Raw genomic sequence first — 12456 nt, forward strand, 5'->3', positions numbered from 1 at the left:
GGGATTTGAGTGCTTTTATTTCAGCGAAAAAGAAACACGAGCCTCTACAATTCATATTAAAAATAACATTTTTTTTAAAAAAGCGGGGTCCATGACGTTCTTTACAGAAGTACAGAATAGTGTAATAATAAAAGAGTTCCTCATTTTGAGGCAACACGAGAGAGAGAAAAAAAACAACACATGCTGCTTTAATATAAACATTTGTGGCTGCTACAATAAGTAGCATGTACTGAGCTTAGTGCATTGCACTTTTTACACTGGGATAAAGAAATAGCATTCAGTCTGCTACATGTTCACCTCATTAGATTTGAGTCGCTTTTTTTTTTATTTATTAATGAATTAATTTAATGCTAAAATAAAAGGAAAAGTTCGGAATGTGCCCAAGCGAGGGTGGTTCCCCACCCCCCCCACGGTTTGATTTGTAATGATGCAAATTCACAGTCATTTCAAGAAAAGGAGAAATGTTCTCTCTTTTTTCTTTTTTTTTTCTTTTCACTTTTGCTTCTTGGGATGAGAACTCCAATGTCGGCTCAGTTTGAGTCAAAATAAAAAAAAATAAAAAATGCGTCCTTCTAATCTAGAAGGAGATGTGGCTGGTCCTGTAGTTCTGGATGATCGAAATCAGTTCGGATATTTCTGAGACGTGCGGGTAAGCGTTCATGACTTGCTCCACCGTGCTCTGGGGGAAGAGGGTGCTCAGCTGGCTCCTCAGGGCCTTCCTCCGCTCGCAGGACGGGCTCCGGGCCCGGCCGCTCAGCCTGCCGTCGGAGAGGCTCCCTTGCCCCCACGGGTCCCTCGGTAAGCTGTGGCTCTGTCTGTCGGAGGGCCTTCTGAAGCGCTGCCTCTCTGGGAAGTGGCCGGGGTGCTCCCCGTTGTGCGGAGGCAGAGCTGGACAGGAGCCCCACGCTGGCTGGCGGTGTGGGGGCATCCTGGTCTGCTGGTGGCCGCACCTGCACTGGCTGCACCCGGGGCACTCGCAGAACACTGAGCCGTTCTGATGGGGGTAATAACCCCCTCCACCCGGGCAGGGCCTCGGGGCGTTCCCGCTGTATGACCCGGAGAAGGAGTAGTCGTCGTGGCTCAGGCTGTAGCTGGCCACCCCGCTGCTGTAGCTGCGGGGAGGGCACTCCATGCTGTAGGGCGCGTCCTGGATGTAGAGCCTGGACATGGAGCTCTCCATGGAGCTGAAGGCCTCGTCCACATCCGGGCTCGGGCAAAGGCGGAGGCCCGTGTTTGACTGGCTCCTCGGGCTGCCGGCGTCTCTCTGACAGATGAACTGCTCGCTGTGGGATTGATCCTCCGTGCTGGGGGGCGGCGGGGTGGATAAAATGTACCTGTGCTCCGGCTGATACGCAGCAGGGCCGCAGTGCGTGTCCTGCTGGCCCGGTTTCGGCGAGAAGGTCTTGGCTCGGTCTCTCAGCGCCCTCAGTTCGTCTGCCACAGACAGCTGTGATTGGTTGGCCCGCTCTGGGTGGTAGAACTTGCACTTGACCCCGTAAGTACACTTCTTTCCTGAAACAAAACAAAGTAAGAGCTTATTTATGGGCTCCTCAACTGCTGAACCTGTACCTCCTCGAGCGCTACTGTAAACACACTTAGCTTCGCAAACAAATTAGCTGTAACTTCCAGCCTTGTTTCAGACCGGCAGCTGTTAACTGCAGGGCTCTTTGTCGGGGTCCCAGCCCCCGGCTTTGCCGAGAGGGCGTGTTTGCCCCACTGGCTCTGCCTCTCTCTGACCGTGTCCCCATTTGCTTTCCAATCATTAAATATAAGGACCTTGCAATTCCCTTCCTCATCCATAACTGTGTTACAATGTAGGAGTCTACAAAGAGGTACTTCCACTTTTCAGTTGACTCAGAATCTCGAAACTCCCATTCGGGTGATGTTTCTGGATTTGTACATCCTTTATGGGTTGAGAAAACATTTTGGTGTTATGAAATGTTTTCTAAACCAGTTGGATCATTTAAAAACAAAACAAAAAAAAAACACTGTGGTCAGCCTGTTTCTGCCCAGCACTTCCCAGATCAGCCATTGTTGCGACTACGGCTCGGTTTTATATTTTCTATTTGGTTTTTTTATTAGCATTTATATGCTAATACAGATCGTGTGAGCTACTGGAACACCTGAATTAAGTTAAGTATCTATCCATCTAGATCTGTCTCAACAACTATTTGATGGGTTGCCATGGAATATGGTAGAGATATCCATGTTGCCCAGAGGCAATGAACCCTGCCTTTTCCTCTAGCGCCACCAGCAGGTCAAATCTTACCCTTATCCAGTGAAGTATCTCGACATCTGCTAGATGGGCACATGGCACAATATTTTGTACATTTGTGTGTTCCCAGACGAGGCATCCCAATGACTTTTGTGACCCCCTGACTTCTCATATGAATGTCTAATGTTTACTTTATGACCTACATGCTTGCAAAAAAAGATTCCCCATCAGCCTCAGCTGTACTTTGTGTTTAGTGCCGAATTAGCAAATGTTAGCACGCTAACACGGGGAAACTTAGGCGACCGTTGCACCTGCAGAGCGCCAGCGTGTTCACTGTGAGCCTGTTAGCTTGCTGACGTTAGCGGTTAGCTCAAAACACAGCTGAGCCTGAGTCCAGCCTCGAATCCAAATGAACCACCGTTGGACTGGTTGGAAATGTAAAATGCATCAAATACACGCTACATACGTACGCGACACAAAATATGTAACACTCGTGATCTTCGAGTGAGCCGGGTCCAGCTCCGACTGAAGCTCTGCGTTAGCCAGTAGCTGTGACCACATGGCTGGCTGTCAGGTTGGACTCGGGTTACGTAGCGTACTTTCATAGCTGCATCAGGTAAGTTTCGTCATGTCAACGTACTGATAAATGTATTTTATGTCAAATCTACGTCAAGCCCTGCAGTTTAGCAGTGTGGCAGTGTATATTTTATTTTGGTGATGTTGGCTGATTATGGTTATTGGCTTATTGACTGTTTTGATTAGCGGGTAACACTAACTAACCAACATGCCGGTGTTCCACCTAATTCTGTCACCCATCAGATTCTGTGTCTATAGAACTTGCTTTCTGCCAGAGAGCCTTGCCAAGTAGTTTAAAGGCTTTCTGGCAGAAAGCCCTGAAGCCGGCAGTATAGCTTTAACTTCCCATTCTGAGGGTTACACAGAATTTGGTGTAACAGCTGTTGTGAATTGACATGGTCGGCTGAGCGTCGTGGCGAAGCTGTCCCTGAAATTCCGCGGCGTCCCCGCAAACACGTCCGCCCCGTCTGATGGAAACACCAGGTTTCTGGCGCATAACGGCATGTCTACATCTGCAGTTTGGAATGGAGCCGCAGGGCTGAAGCTATCGGGGCTGCAACTGGACAACATTTGCTTGCTTGACCTGATTTTAGTAATCATAACATAATAGTTGTTTAGAAAGGTCTCTATGTTCACTATAGATAAGCAGCAGAGATGATCAGGCATTCACTTACATGAAAATGTCACCAACCCTTCGTTTTCCTTCAACTGGTCCTTATTATATTGTGTGTATTGTTCGGTTGGACTGTAAAACCCCCAGGAGAGCACGAGGAAGTGTAACCTGAGGCTGTCGTTGGGCAAAACAGAAATTGTAAACCAACCGTAAGGACAGTGCTGCAGCTTGTTGTCGGGGATCCATGGCTTCCTCCGCAGAAAATCGTCAATGGCGGGGCCGTTTCTACCCAGAGGATCGTCTGGGGGCATGAACCTGCACCAGCACAAAGGCACCGTCACTTTAACCACGTTCTCGTTTACATTTTCGCGCACTGTGCCCTCTGCGTATGGTGGCCTAAAGCTGCCGCCAGTCTTACTTGTCATTCGCGAAGGTGTACATCAGCAGCCTCTCCTCTATGAACCGCTTCCACTGGGGATTCTCCGTCTGCAGGTCACGGTAGTTGTCGTTGGACACGATGATGCCGTTTGAGTCGAAGGCCAGCTTGACAATGTAGCGGTCATCGTAGCACACCACCCTCTTGCCGTTCACGCAGCGGGACGGCGTGTACACCAGGATCTTCCTCCTCTCCAGCTCGTGGAGAATATGTTGATCTGTGAAACACGTGAGAATAGACGGTCATTGTTTATTAAGGGGGCTTATTATTAGCTGATGGCGCAGCAATCGCCTAACCCTAAACGGTAAATGCTTCGATGGCCTTCTCGACCTTTTGGGTGGGGCCCGTTTTGAGCTGAGATATGTTGTCGGTCGTACTTCAACCTGACAGAGCCATCGCTGGCTGGCTAGCTGGCATCGCATGGCAGGCCCCCGAAAAAGGGGGCACCTTCCCAGGAAGTTCGGGGCAGAATATAGAGGTGCTGCAGGAGTGAGTCCTAAAACCCGGAAATGAGTTAGCAATTTTTGCACTTCCAGGTTCCCTCGTCTCAAAGTCAGTGGGTTTTTGGCTCGATGCCTGAAATAAGGTCTGTGGTGAACACAAGCTTTAGAGATTTTCACGTTTCGTTCTGCGACATAAAATACGTCAGTAGACACCCCCCCACTCGTGAATTTTGAAGCTTTTACGTGTCTTAAAAACAGGCTGTTGCTAACTAGTGGCTAACGTTATGTTTATACTCTATATCTATCTGTCTGTATATCTATATTCTATCTATATTCTCTTCAAAGTGAAGCTCAGCGGTGGTGACGTTGAAGTAATGCGACCGTGGTGGAGTTCCTTTATAGCCTAACGTTAGCTTTTTGCTTCTGGCGATTCCATTTACCCTTCAAAAGTCGTAAAAGTGGTGTTCATCAGTGGAGATTATCTTGCCGAACAAAACGTGTGAGTGTTTGTTTTGCCACAGAGCTTATTTTTTTTTATGCAATAATCCAAAATCCCGTGGGAAAAGTCCCGTTGGCTTGTTGTCAAAGGGGAACCAGGGCGATACCGACTTCTGGGGTTGGCCTACAAAAACACGTCGCCCCTGCAACAACTCTATTCATGGCAGAGGTTATGGGAAACATTTAGTTTGAATAGAAGCCAGCACCTGAAGACTTGTTGTGCTGCTGCATCATACTACAAAGGTTTCGCCTTGTGTCGTATCTTATCTTAAGCATCCTTGTATTCACGGTGTGCTTCGCAGCGTGATCATGAAAGGTGTGGAACTGCACTTGGCACCGATGATGCTTCCTTGTAAACTGCTGATGAATTGCTTTCTCGGGGAAGCTATTTTTAAATGACCTGATTCAACATGTACAGCATACCGGATTTCAAGTTTTGGTGCTTACGTTTCCTTATTGTTTAAGAACTGGACAATGCGATACTTGTTTGTTTTTTCCCCCCACAGTGGGACTAGGTGACATCCAAATGGATCCATTTGAGTCCGCTGTAGCCACTGTAAATCCAAGCTGCCCTTCATGAAGGATCAGGCTGCCGAACAGGGTGGCGAGATGGGGAATTTACCAGCAGCCATCAGTTACACATAACGTACCGGGACAGTTCTAAAGATTCTAGTTTCTCTGATTTGCTTGATTTCGGCGACCGTTTCGGCGATGAGCAATCCTGTCTTAAATATTTCCTGCTCACATCAGCACTGTCTCAACACGCTTACATGTACTTTTTCTTCGGCGCATTCAAATGAATCTGTCTGTTTTGCTGCTGTTCGTGTAAAATGCATCATTTCCTGTGAAGCAGGCTTCCCCTCCCCTGGAAAGTAGAACCCGCTTGTAGGTGCTTCAGATTATGCAAAAGCTTGAATCCATAATGCTTACTTAACAATTCACTGATGAAGCGAAAGCTGATATTTTCTTGTATTAAAAAGATTGCTACATTAAAGTTAAAAGTCTCAGTTGTAATGAATACTGTGGACTGATGGATTTAGAAAGTTGGTTTTTACGGATCATCCTTAACAATTCAGCAATTCTTAAAGACACCCTTTGTATATTTTGAACCAAACTTGTCCAAGAAAGCTTGTGAAACATGCTGCGTCTCATTAAGTGTGATGGGGAGATGATCCTCAGGCGAACTACTGGTTAAGAGTTTGGCGCTGGGCTATAACTACAAATTATTACAAAACTATGGGTGTCGATGATGCAATACCATATCCGAGAGGGTGTGTTTGCAGATTCAAGTGAGCTCGAGTTAAAGCTGCGGTGACACTGGTGAATTATCACCCTGACTTTTTTTTTTTGCTCATTGTTTTGGTTTTTACACTGGTTTTAAATGACATCAGTGATGTGCTGAAGTTCCTCGAAAAGGACTGGATTTCCAACTTGATGTACGTCAAGAGACTCGTGGCTCCGACGTTACGGACCCATTCACAGATGAAGCGCGAGCCTGCAGCTCTCTGTGCCGAAAGCTGCGTAATGAAGCTGGCTCTGCCACAAAGACAATGAACGGAGCCGCTGACTTCATGAAAGGTTATTGTGGTTGTCGCACGGCACACCTTCCACAACCGCGGCACCGCGGTCACATGCGCATTTGACGCATTGTGTGCAAGCCAGGCCAAAACAATACGACGTCACAACTCGAGGCGAGCCCGACAGGAAGGAATGTGCCCGCAAACCCTCGACTGAACCCCGAAGAACAGAGGCGACGTGGGAATCTTTACAGCCGACCCCGCGCCCCTTGGCTCAGCCAGGTGACCTTACCCGTGATGGGTGCCTCGGGTCGCGGCTGCTCCTTCCTCCACAGGGGGACGAACACGGTGATGTCCCGCAGCCCTCTGTCCCAGAACCAGTTCACTGCCAGCTGGAGGCCCTGGCACGAAAACACCTTCTTGTCGCCATGGCTACAAAGACACAGAAGCCAGAGTTAATAAAAAAAACAAAACAAAAACGACTTCTTCTTTTGTGTTTCTATGCACGTTATACACACACACACACACCTCTTCTCCCTTTTTCAGGAAGTAGACGATGTCACAAGGCATGTACTCAAGAGTTCCCTAAAACACAATTGCAACAGCGCAGAGATGGGTAACTTGACCCAGAACTGAGGCTTGTTCACGTGCACTTTGTCTCAAGGATTAATCCTAAAATTGAAAAATGTTTTTTTTTTTATTGTAAATGATTGTGCCTCACACGACAGCAACAACATTTTTAAAGTAGGAAATAAGTACGATTTCTCCCCCCCAAAAAAAAGGAAAACATGATGTTTGGCAGCATTTGTTGGCGTCGTCGTCGTTGATGTCAAATCTAAAAAAACCCTGAACATAACTTCACCCTCATCAAGGCGAGAGAAGTCCCTTAAAGCTTTGCACGTTTGAGATTTGAACAGAATTAAGGGCTGGATTTTGGAGGGAGGGGGGGGGGGTAATAGATGTTGCAATAAACGTTACATCCTGAGGGACGATTGATATTGAGATAGTAGCACTTTTAGACACACGGGCGAGAAAATGAGGCCTCTAACGTTCATTTTAGCCCATTTTTTTTGAACTACGACCTTGGAAAAAGTGATTTAAAAGGGCCTTGATTTCAATGACCATGTGAGCGTGGGTATCGGGCAGCACAGCAGAGTCTCATCTCGCCATCAGTTCTGCTGAACAAACATCTGCTCTCTGAAATGCAAAACCTCTCGAGTCTCCTGCCTGCAAGTGTGTGTTTGTGTGCGCGTGCACACGCATGGGGGTTCCCCTGCTCTCTGCCAGCAGGAAGTGGTGAGACGCTTTGCATACAACAGATACCAAAAACAAGACTTGGCATGTGATATAGCGTTGTATATCCATATATGATCTGCCTTGCCATCTATCTTTATTGGCGTGTCGTAAACTTTTACTCTGAATGATATTTCCTGGATCATTCATACCTGCAGCGCGCTTGCAGTTGCTTTATTTGCTCGCGTTAAACGACGCCCGTATCGGCTAATGACACCACCAGAGATGCGTGTCATTAGCCGTGACGCAACGGAAAGGAGCAAGAAATAAAAAAAAGTATGAGCGGTTAAAGTGTGAAACTTACAAAAGCAAAACTATTCATTCTGAAGACTGGTCCCTCTGCAGAGTATTTTATTTGTTTCATGTGGTCATATCGTGTTGGCTAATTTAAAGCGCCAATAACAGATTTTTTTTAGCGCGAGGCCGATGACAGCGGATTGACTGAACCAAAGAGCTAACGTTGCGGGCCCGAACGATTGGCGGCAGGAGGCGAAAACACTCTGTAAAGCTGAGGGGGACTGCAAGAGTGAGCTTTGACAACGACGAGCGACACCTAAATCCATGTTAAAGGCAGTGTTATTGAATTGAATTTTGGTTGAAACAACATTGCATGTGACAAACAATATCTAATTGAAGGGCCCCTTTAAAAAAACAAAAACAAAACAAAAATGTCTGTGAGCACCTGCCCCCTTTGTATTTAAAGGAGCGCTTTAATGGTCAAGATGAGTTATTTCTACTGAAATTATGATTCAATAATATTGCCTACTGTAGCTTTAATATAACAATATTACTCTATAATACTAAATAATATTCTTATTAAAGGTGAAGCCCTTACATGTAGCCCTCATTCTCTGGAGTAATTCCAGCTGTCGGACGCAGCTGGGGTCGCATACAGTAAACACTGTTTTGCAGCTTGAGCCATACTCGGGACTAAAAGTCGGGACATCTCAACTTCGGGCTGCTTCGATTTTGACCGGTCCTTCTTTTAATCCGTGTCTCACAAGTCCCCAAACGTAATGAAAGCGCAACGCTAAATCACTGCAGCGCCCCCCCCCCCCCCTCTTTTTAATAACCGCATAAACTGATGCGAGGGTTGACTTGACTTGAAAGGCGCATACAGGGGAACACAAAGGAGAGCCTTCATGCCCGAGGCCGGGCTGCAGTTGCACGGCCTCACCTGGGAATAAAGGCGTGACAGTAAATACTTTTTGCCCTCTTCCTCCTTCGACATAACGTCCTTACAGGAATACCTGCGGGTGAAAACATCTCCCTTTTGTTTTCCCCTTTTGAATACACATCCTGCCCTCCACCTACTTGCCACACTATTTGTATGAGCAAATTTCGACTCTGAACTTCCTTGTTGCTCAGCTCAGGTCAGGTGGAAGACGATCACACGATGCAGGGACTTGGCTTCAGTGTAGTGAAGCCATGAAAGACAAAACAGCATCAGCCCGGGGGGCTCAGCTTTGATGTGAAAGAAGCTGTGGCGACCTTGTTGCCAGCGTGTCACTTTGACCTTCAGGCTGCATGCAATCTTAAAACTGAGAGGCCCAAAAAAAAGAATGTAGGCTGCATATCATGTTTTTCACTTCCCACATACATCTTTAAAGAGGAAGCGTGGCGCGATCAAATCAAATGTGAAGTGAAACAAGATTCTTTTTTTTTTTTTCTTTCTTTCTTTTTTTTTTTGGAACACGAATAAAGTCGCTGGGCACACATGCGGAAACTCACATTTCAAAACTGAAACGGTGGCCGGGTGTTCTTCTTCTGTCCTTTTTTTAATTCCGCCGTGCACGCCACTGAACATGCCAGAGCCTCATACCTCCTCAGAAGTATTTATAGTACAGAATACTTGTGAGGAGTAGGGGAAGGTACGAGGAAGTGAGGAAGACTTTTCTTTCGCTGCCATGTAAAAAAAAAAGAAAAAAAAAGAAAAAAAAGAAAAGAAAACATGTTTGTTTTGGCTGGGCAGTGGTGGGAGGCAAGCGGGTGCTTTTTACTTGAGTAGCTCCATTTGGTGTTGCTTTACACCGTCCCTCCACACACTCTGCAGATTCTAAAATATGGTGAAGTTGTCCCACAGCATGCACTGACGCTCGAACACAACAGTCTGACAAACGCTGGAGCACATTCTGCTGATACTGCTCTCGCACTGTCAGATTATGACTGGAGGGCTTCTTACTTGTTGCACAGTGGAGAGTACAAAGTGCTGCTGCGACTTTTACACACACACACACACACACACACACACACACACACACACAGGGTACTAACCTAATGACAGATTGCACTGAGTCGACTCACCTCATGGCCACGTTGCTGCCGTCTATGACCACCGGTTTGAAGCCAGCAGCGGCGGGCTCTCGGTCTGATCCAGGTCTGGGCTGGCTGAGGCTGGGGCTGAGGCTGGGGCTGGGGCTGGGGCTGGGGCTGCAACCCCGGGCCACCAGCTTGGGACTGTTCGGCACGCTTTTGTTGCTGTACGTGCGACTGTGGCAGGTCTTTATCAGCTCCTCCAGGATGTCGTTGGTCTGCGCGTCGTGACGGAGGCTCTCCAGCACCCGCAGGATGTCGCCGTGAGAGTACCCCAGCTTGAGGAATCGCTCCACCTTGGCGTGCTGCTGCTGCTGCTGCTGCTGCTGGTGGTCCATCGTGGACGCCGGTTCAGAATGCGTGTATGTTCTCTCTCCGCTGCCTCCTCGGGACTGTCCGGCCGGGGGAATCCTCCTCGCCTCCTTATTCCGGCTCACCGGCGTCTCCACGGCAACGGCCTGTGTTTGGAAACGGTTGACAGGTGTCAACAGGAGGGCGGAGGCAGACAGAGTCAAACCCCCCTGTCACTGTCACTGTAAACACGGGAAGTGCAGGGAGGGGGGGGGGGGGGGGGGGTCGGACAAGTTGAATGTGGTCCGGTGTTCGCTGTGGTTACCACAAACTCATGACTGCCAACGCAAGCGCAAAGGCTGGCTGACGTCACGCTGGTTAAGAAAGCCCCTGTCTCTCTCTCTCTCACACACACACACACACACACACACACACACACCAAGACAGGAAGCTGAGGGTCTGCGCTGATTCCAGGGTCTAATTTTACCTGCGGTGTCTTCGAGGTCAGGTCCCCAAAACAAACCCGAATGGAACTGATGTTGAATGCGAGCGTTCACACGTTCAACACCCCCGTGTTTACAGACGAAAACATGTCGGCCACACTTTTCCTTTTCTCCTTTTTTTTCTGTCTGTTTCTGAACTCGCGGCGTTTCTGAACTCGCGGCGGCCAAGACATTTGGAGAACGAGGAAAACGCCGCGCTCTCGCCGCGACGAGTGAAGTGAGGAGAAGAAGAAGAAGAAGACGAAGAAGAAGAAGACGAAGAAGAAGACGCGGTAAACAGGACGCAGGCGCTCCGCGTTCGTCGGAGGCACCCTCACCGTCTTCGCGCGCGGGGCTTGCTACAACCTGCAGCAGACCACATCCTCTGCTGACAGTCTCGTACTTGTCTGCAACGTCCTAAGACTCTAAGACCCCCCCCCCTACACACACACACACACACACACACCTTGAAAACGACCTCTGCTCCGGCTGACAAGTCACATTTGAAGACAAACGACTTCACGTTACGTCCCGTTCTGTACTTACACATTCAGCAAGTGGCAGAGTCCAAGCGCGAGTCTCTCTCTCTCTCTCTTTCTCTTTCTCTGTGTGTGTGTGTGTGTGTGTGTGTGCGCGCGCTGCCGTCAGTCCCTCTGACAGGCAGACCGGTCTGTTTGAAGCCGCTCTTAACGCTCATACGAGGAAGTGGCTCGCTGGCAGCGCGAGCACTCCGCGAATTTGTGCTCGTTACTTCCTCGTCAGGACCCAGGGTTGATTCAGGCAGGGTATAATTATATACCTACCTACCTACCCCCCCCCCCCCCACACACACACACACACACGCCCTTTCTCCCTTGTTTTTTTTTTTAAGCTCTTCCCGGGGGAATAAATGCTGACTGACATGTCTGTGACGAAGCAGCGTACAGCACCTGGAAGCCCGCCAAAAGCCATCAGTCATTCGGACATTTATTGTTATTTGAATTCAATTATCAGGCGTGTCGGACTGATGGTGAAACAAAAGGCCTTTCTGGCAGAGAGTTAAAGGAGGAGATCTCTCGTAGCCGTTCGTTAAATACGACGCTTACAGCCCCTTAGCTTAGCTTAGCACAAAGAGTGGAACCACAGGCAGGGGGAAACAGCTAGCCTGGCTGTCCAAAGGTAGCACGCAAAAAGAAAAGAAAAGAAAACTCCAGGAAAGTTGCTGCTCCGGCCGTTTTTACTCTTCAGTTTTTGTATGAATTGTTAATTCGGAGGTGCTAGTAGATTTCGATTTTGCCCCCCCCCAGCTAGCATTTATGCCTCATTTAATTTTAATTAAAAGAAGGGAGTTTGATAGGGAGATTAGCGCCATTCTCGTGTTTGTTCGTTAAATGTGAAGCTACGGTTAGCTTAGCTTAGCACAAAGAGCGGAAACACAGGGGGGAACCCGCTAGCCTGCCTGTCCACACAAAAAAACACTCCAGAAATTGCTTTCGGTCGCAAATGTTCGTTTTTTACACTTCAGCTTTTTGTACGAATGAAACGAAGGAGACGTAGCGTGTCAATTAGCGAGCCCCCAGCTAGCCTTTATGCCTTATTTTTAATTAAGAGCTCGACACACTTTCGCTTTCTGGCAGGGAATTAGATGAGGAGATTTTAACACCACTCTCGTGTTTGTTCGCTAAATATGGCGCTACGGTTAGCTTAGCTTAGCGCAGAGAGTGGAAACACAGGCTAAAAAACTAGCTAGCGTGAGCGTGATCTGATCTTGTTAACTCTCGCTGCTGTCAAGCTGTCTGT

At 48.0% G+C, this 12456-nt stretch overlaps 1 protein-coding gene across 1 annotated transcript; it reads right to left on the bottom strand.

Annotated features, from left to right (window-relative positions):
• On the bottom strand, window positions 1-11236 carry LOC139302236 (probable ribonuclease ZC3H12D). The gene is made up of 6 exons (XM_070925868.1): window positions 11224-11236; window positions 9896-10362; window positions 6591-6730; window positions 3823-4057; window positions 3613-3719; window positions 1-1512 (listed from the first exon to the last, which is right to left on the bottom strand). The coding sequence occupies exons 2-6, from the start codon at window positions 10240-10242 to the stop codon at window positions 578-580; spliced, it is 1764 nt and encodes a 587-aa protein (XP_070781969.1). The 5' UTR covers window positions 10243-10362; window positions 11224-11236; the 3' UTR covers window positions 1-577.
• Between the last annotated feature and the right edge of the window lie 1220 nt (window positions 11237-12456).

Source organism: Enoplosus armatus, chromosome 19 (assembly GCF_043641665.1).
Source record: "Enoplosus armatus isolate fEnoArm2 chromosome 19, fEnoArm2.hap1, whole genome shotgun sequence".
NCBI classification, from domain to species: Eukaryota; Metazoa; Chordata; class Actinopteri; order Centrarchiformes; family Enoplosidae; genus Enoplosus; species Enoplosus armatus.

Coding starts and splice junctions, on each gene's coding strand:
- LOC139302236 (XM_070925868.1), bottom strand. CDS start 10,242: ATGGACCACCAGCAGCAGCAGCAGCAGCAGCAGCACGCCAAGGTGGAG. Junction 6,731..9,895: donor GGCAGCAACGTGGCCATGAG/GTGAGTCGACTC, acceptor GTGTCTTTGTAG/CCATGGCGACAAGAAGGTGT. Junction 4,058..6,590: donor ACCCGAGGCACCCATCACGG/GTAAGGTCACCT, acceptor CGTGTTTCACAG/ATCAACATATTCTCCACGAG.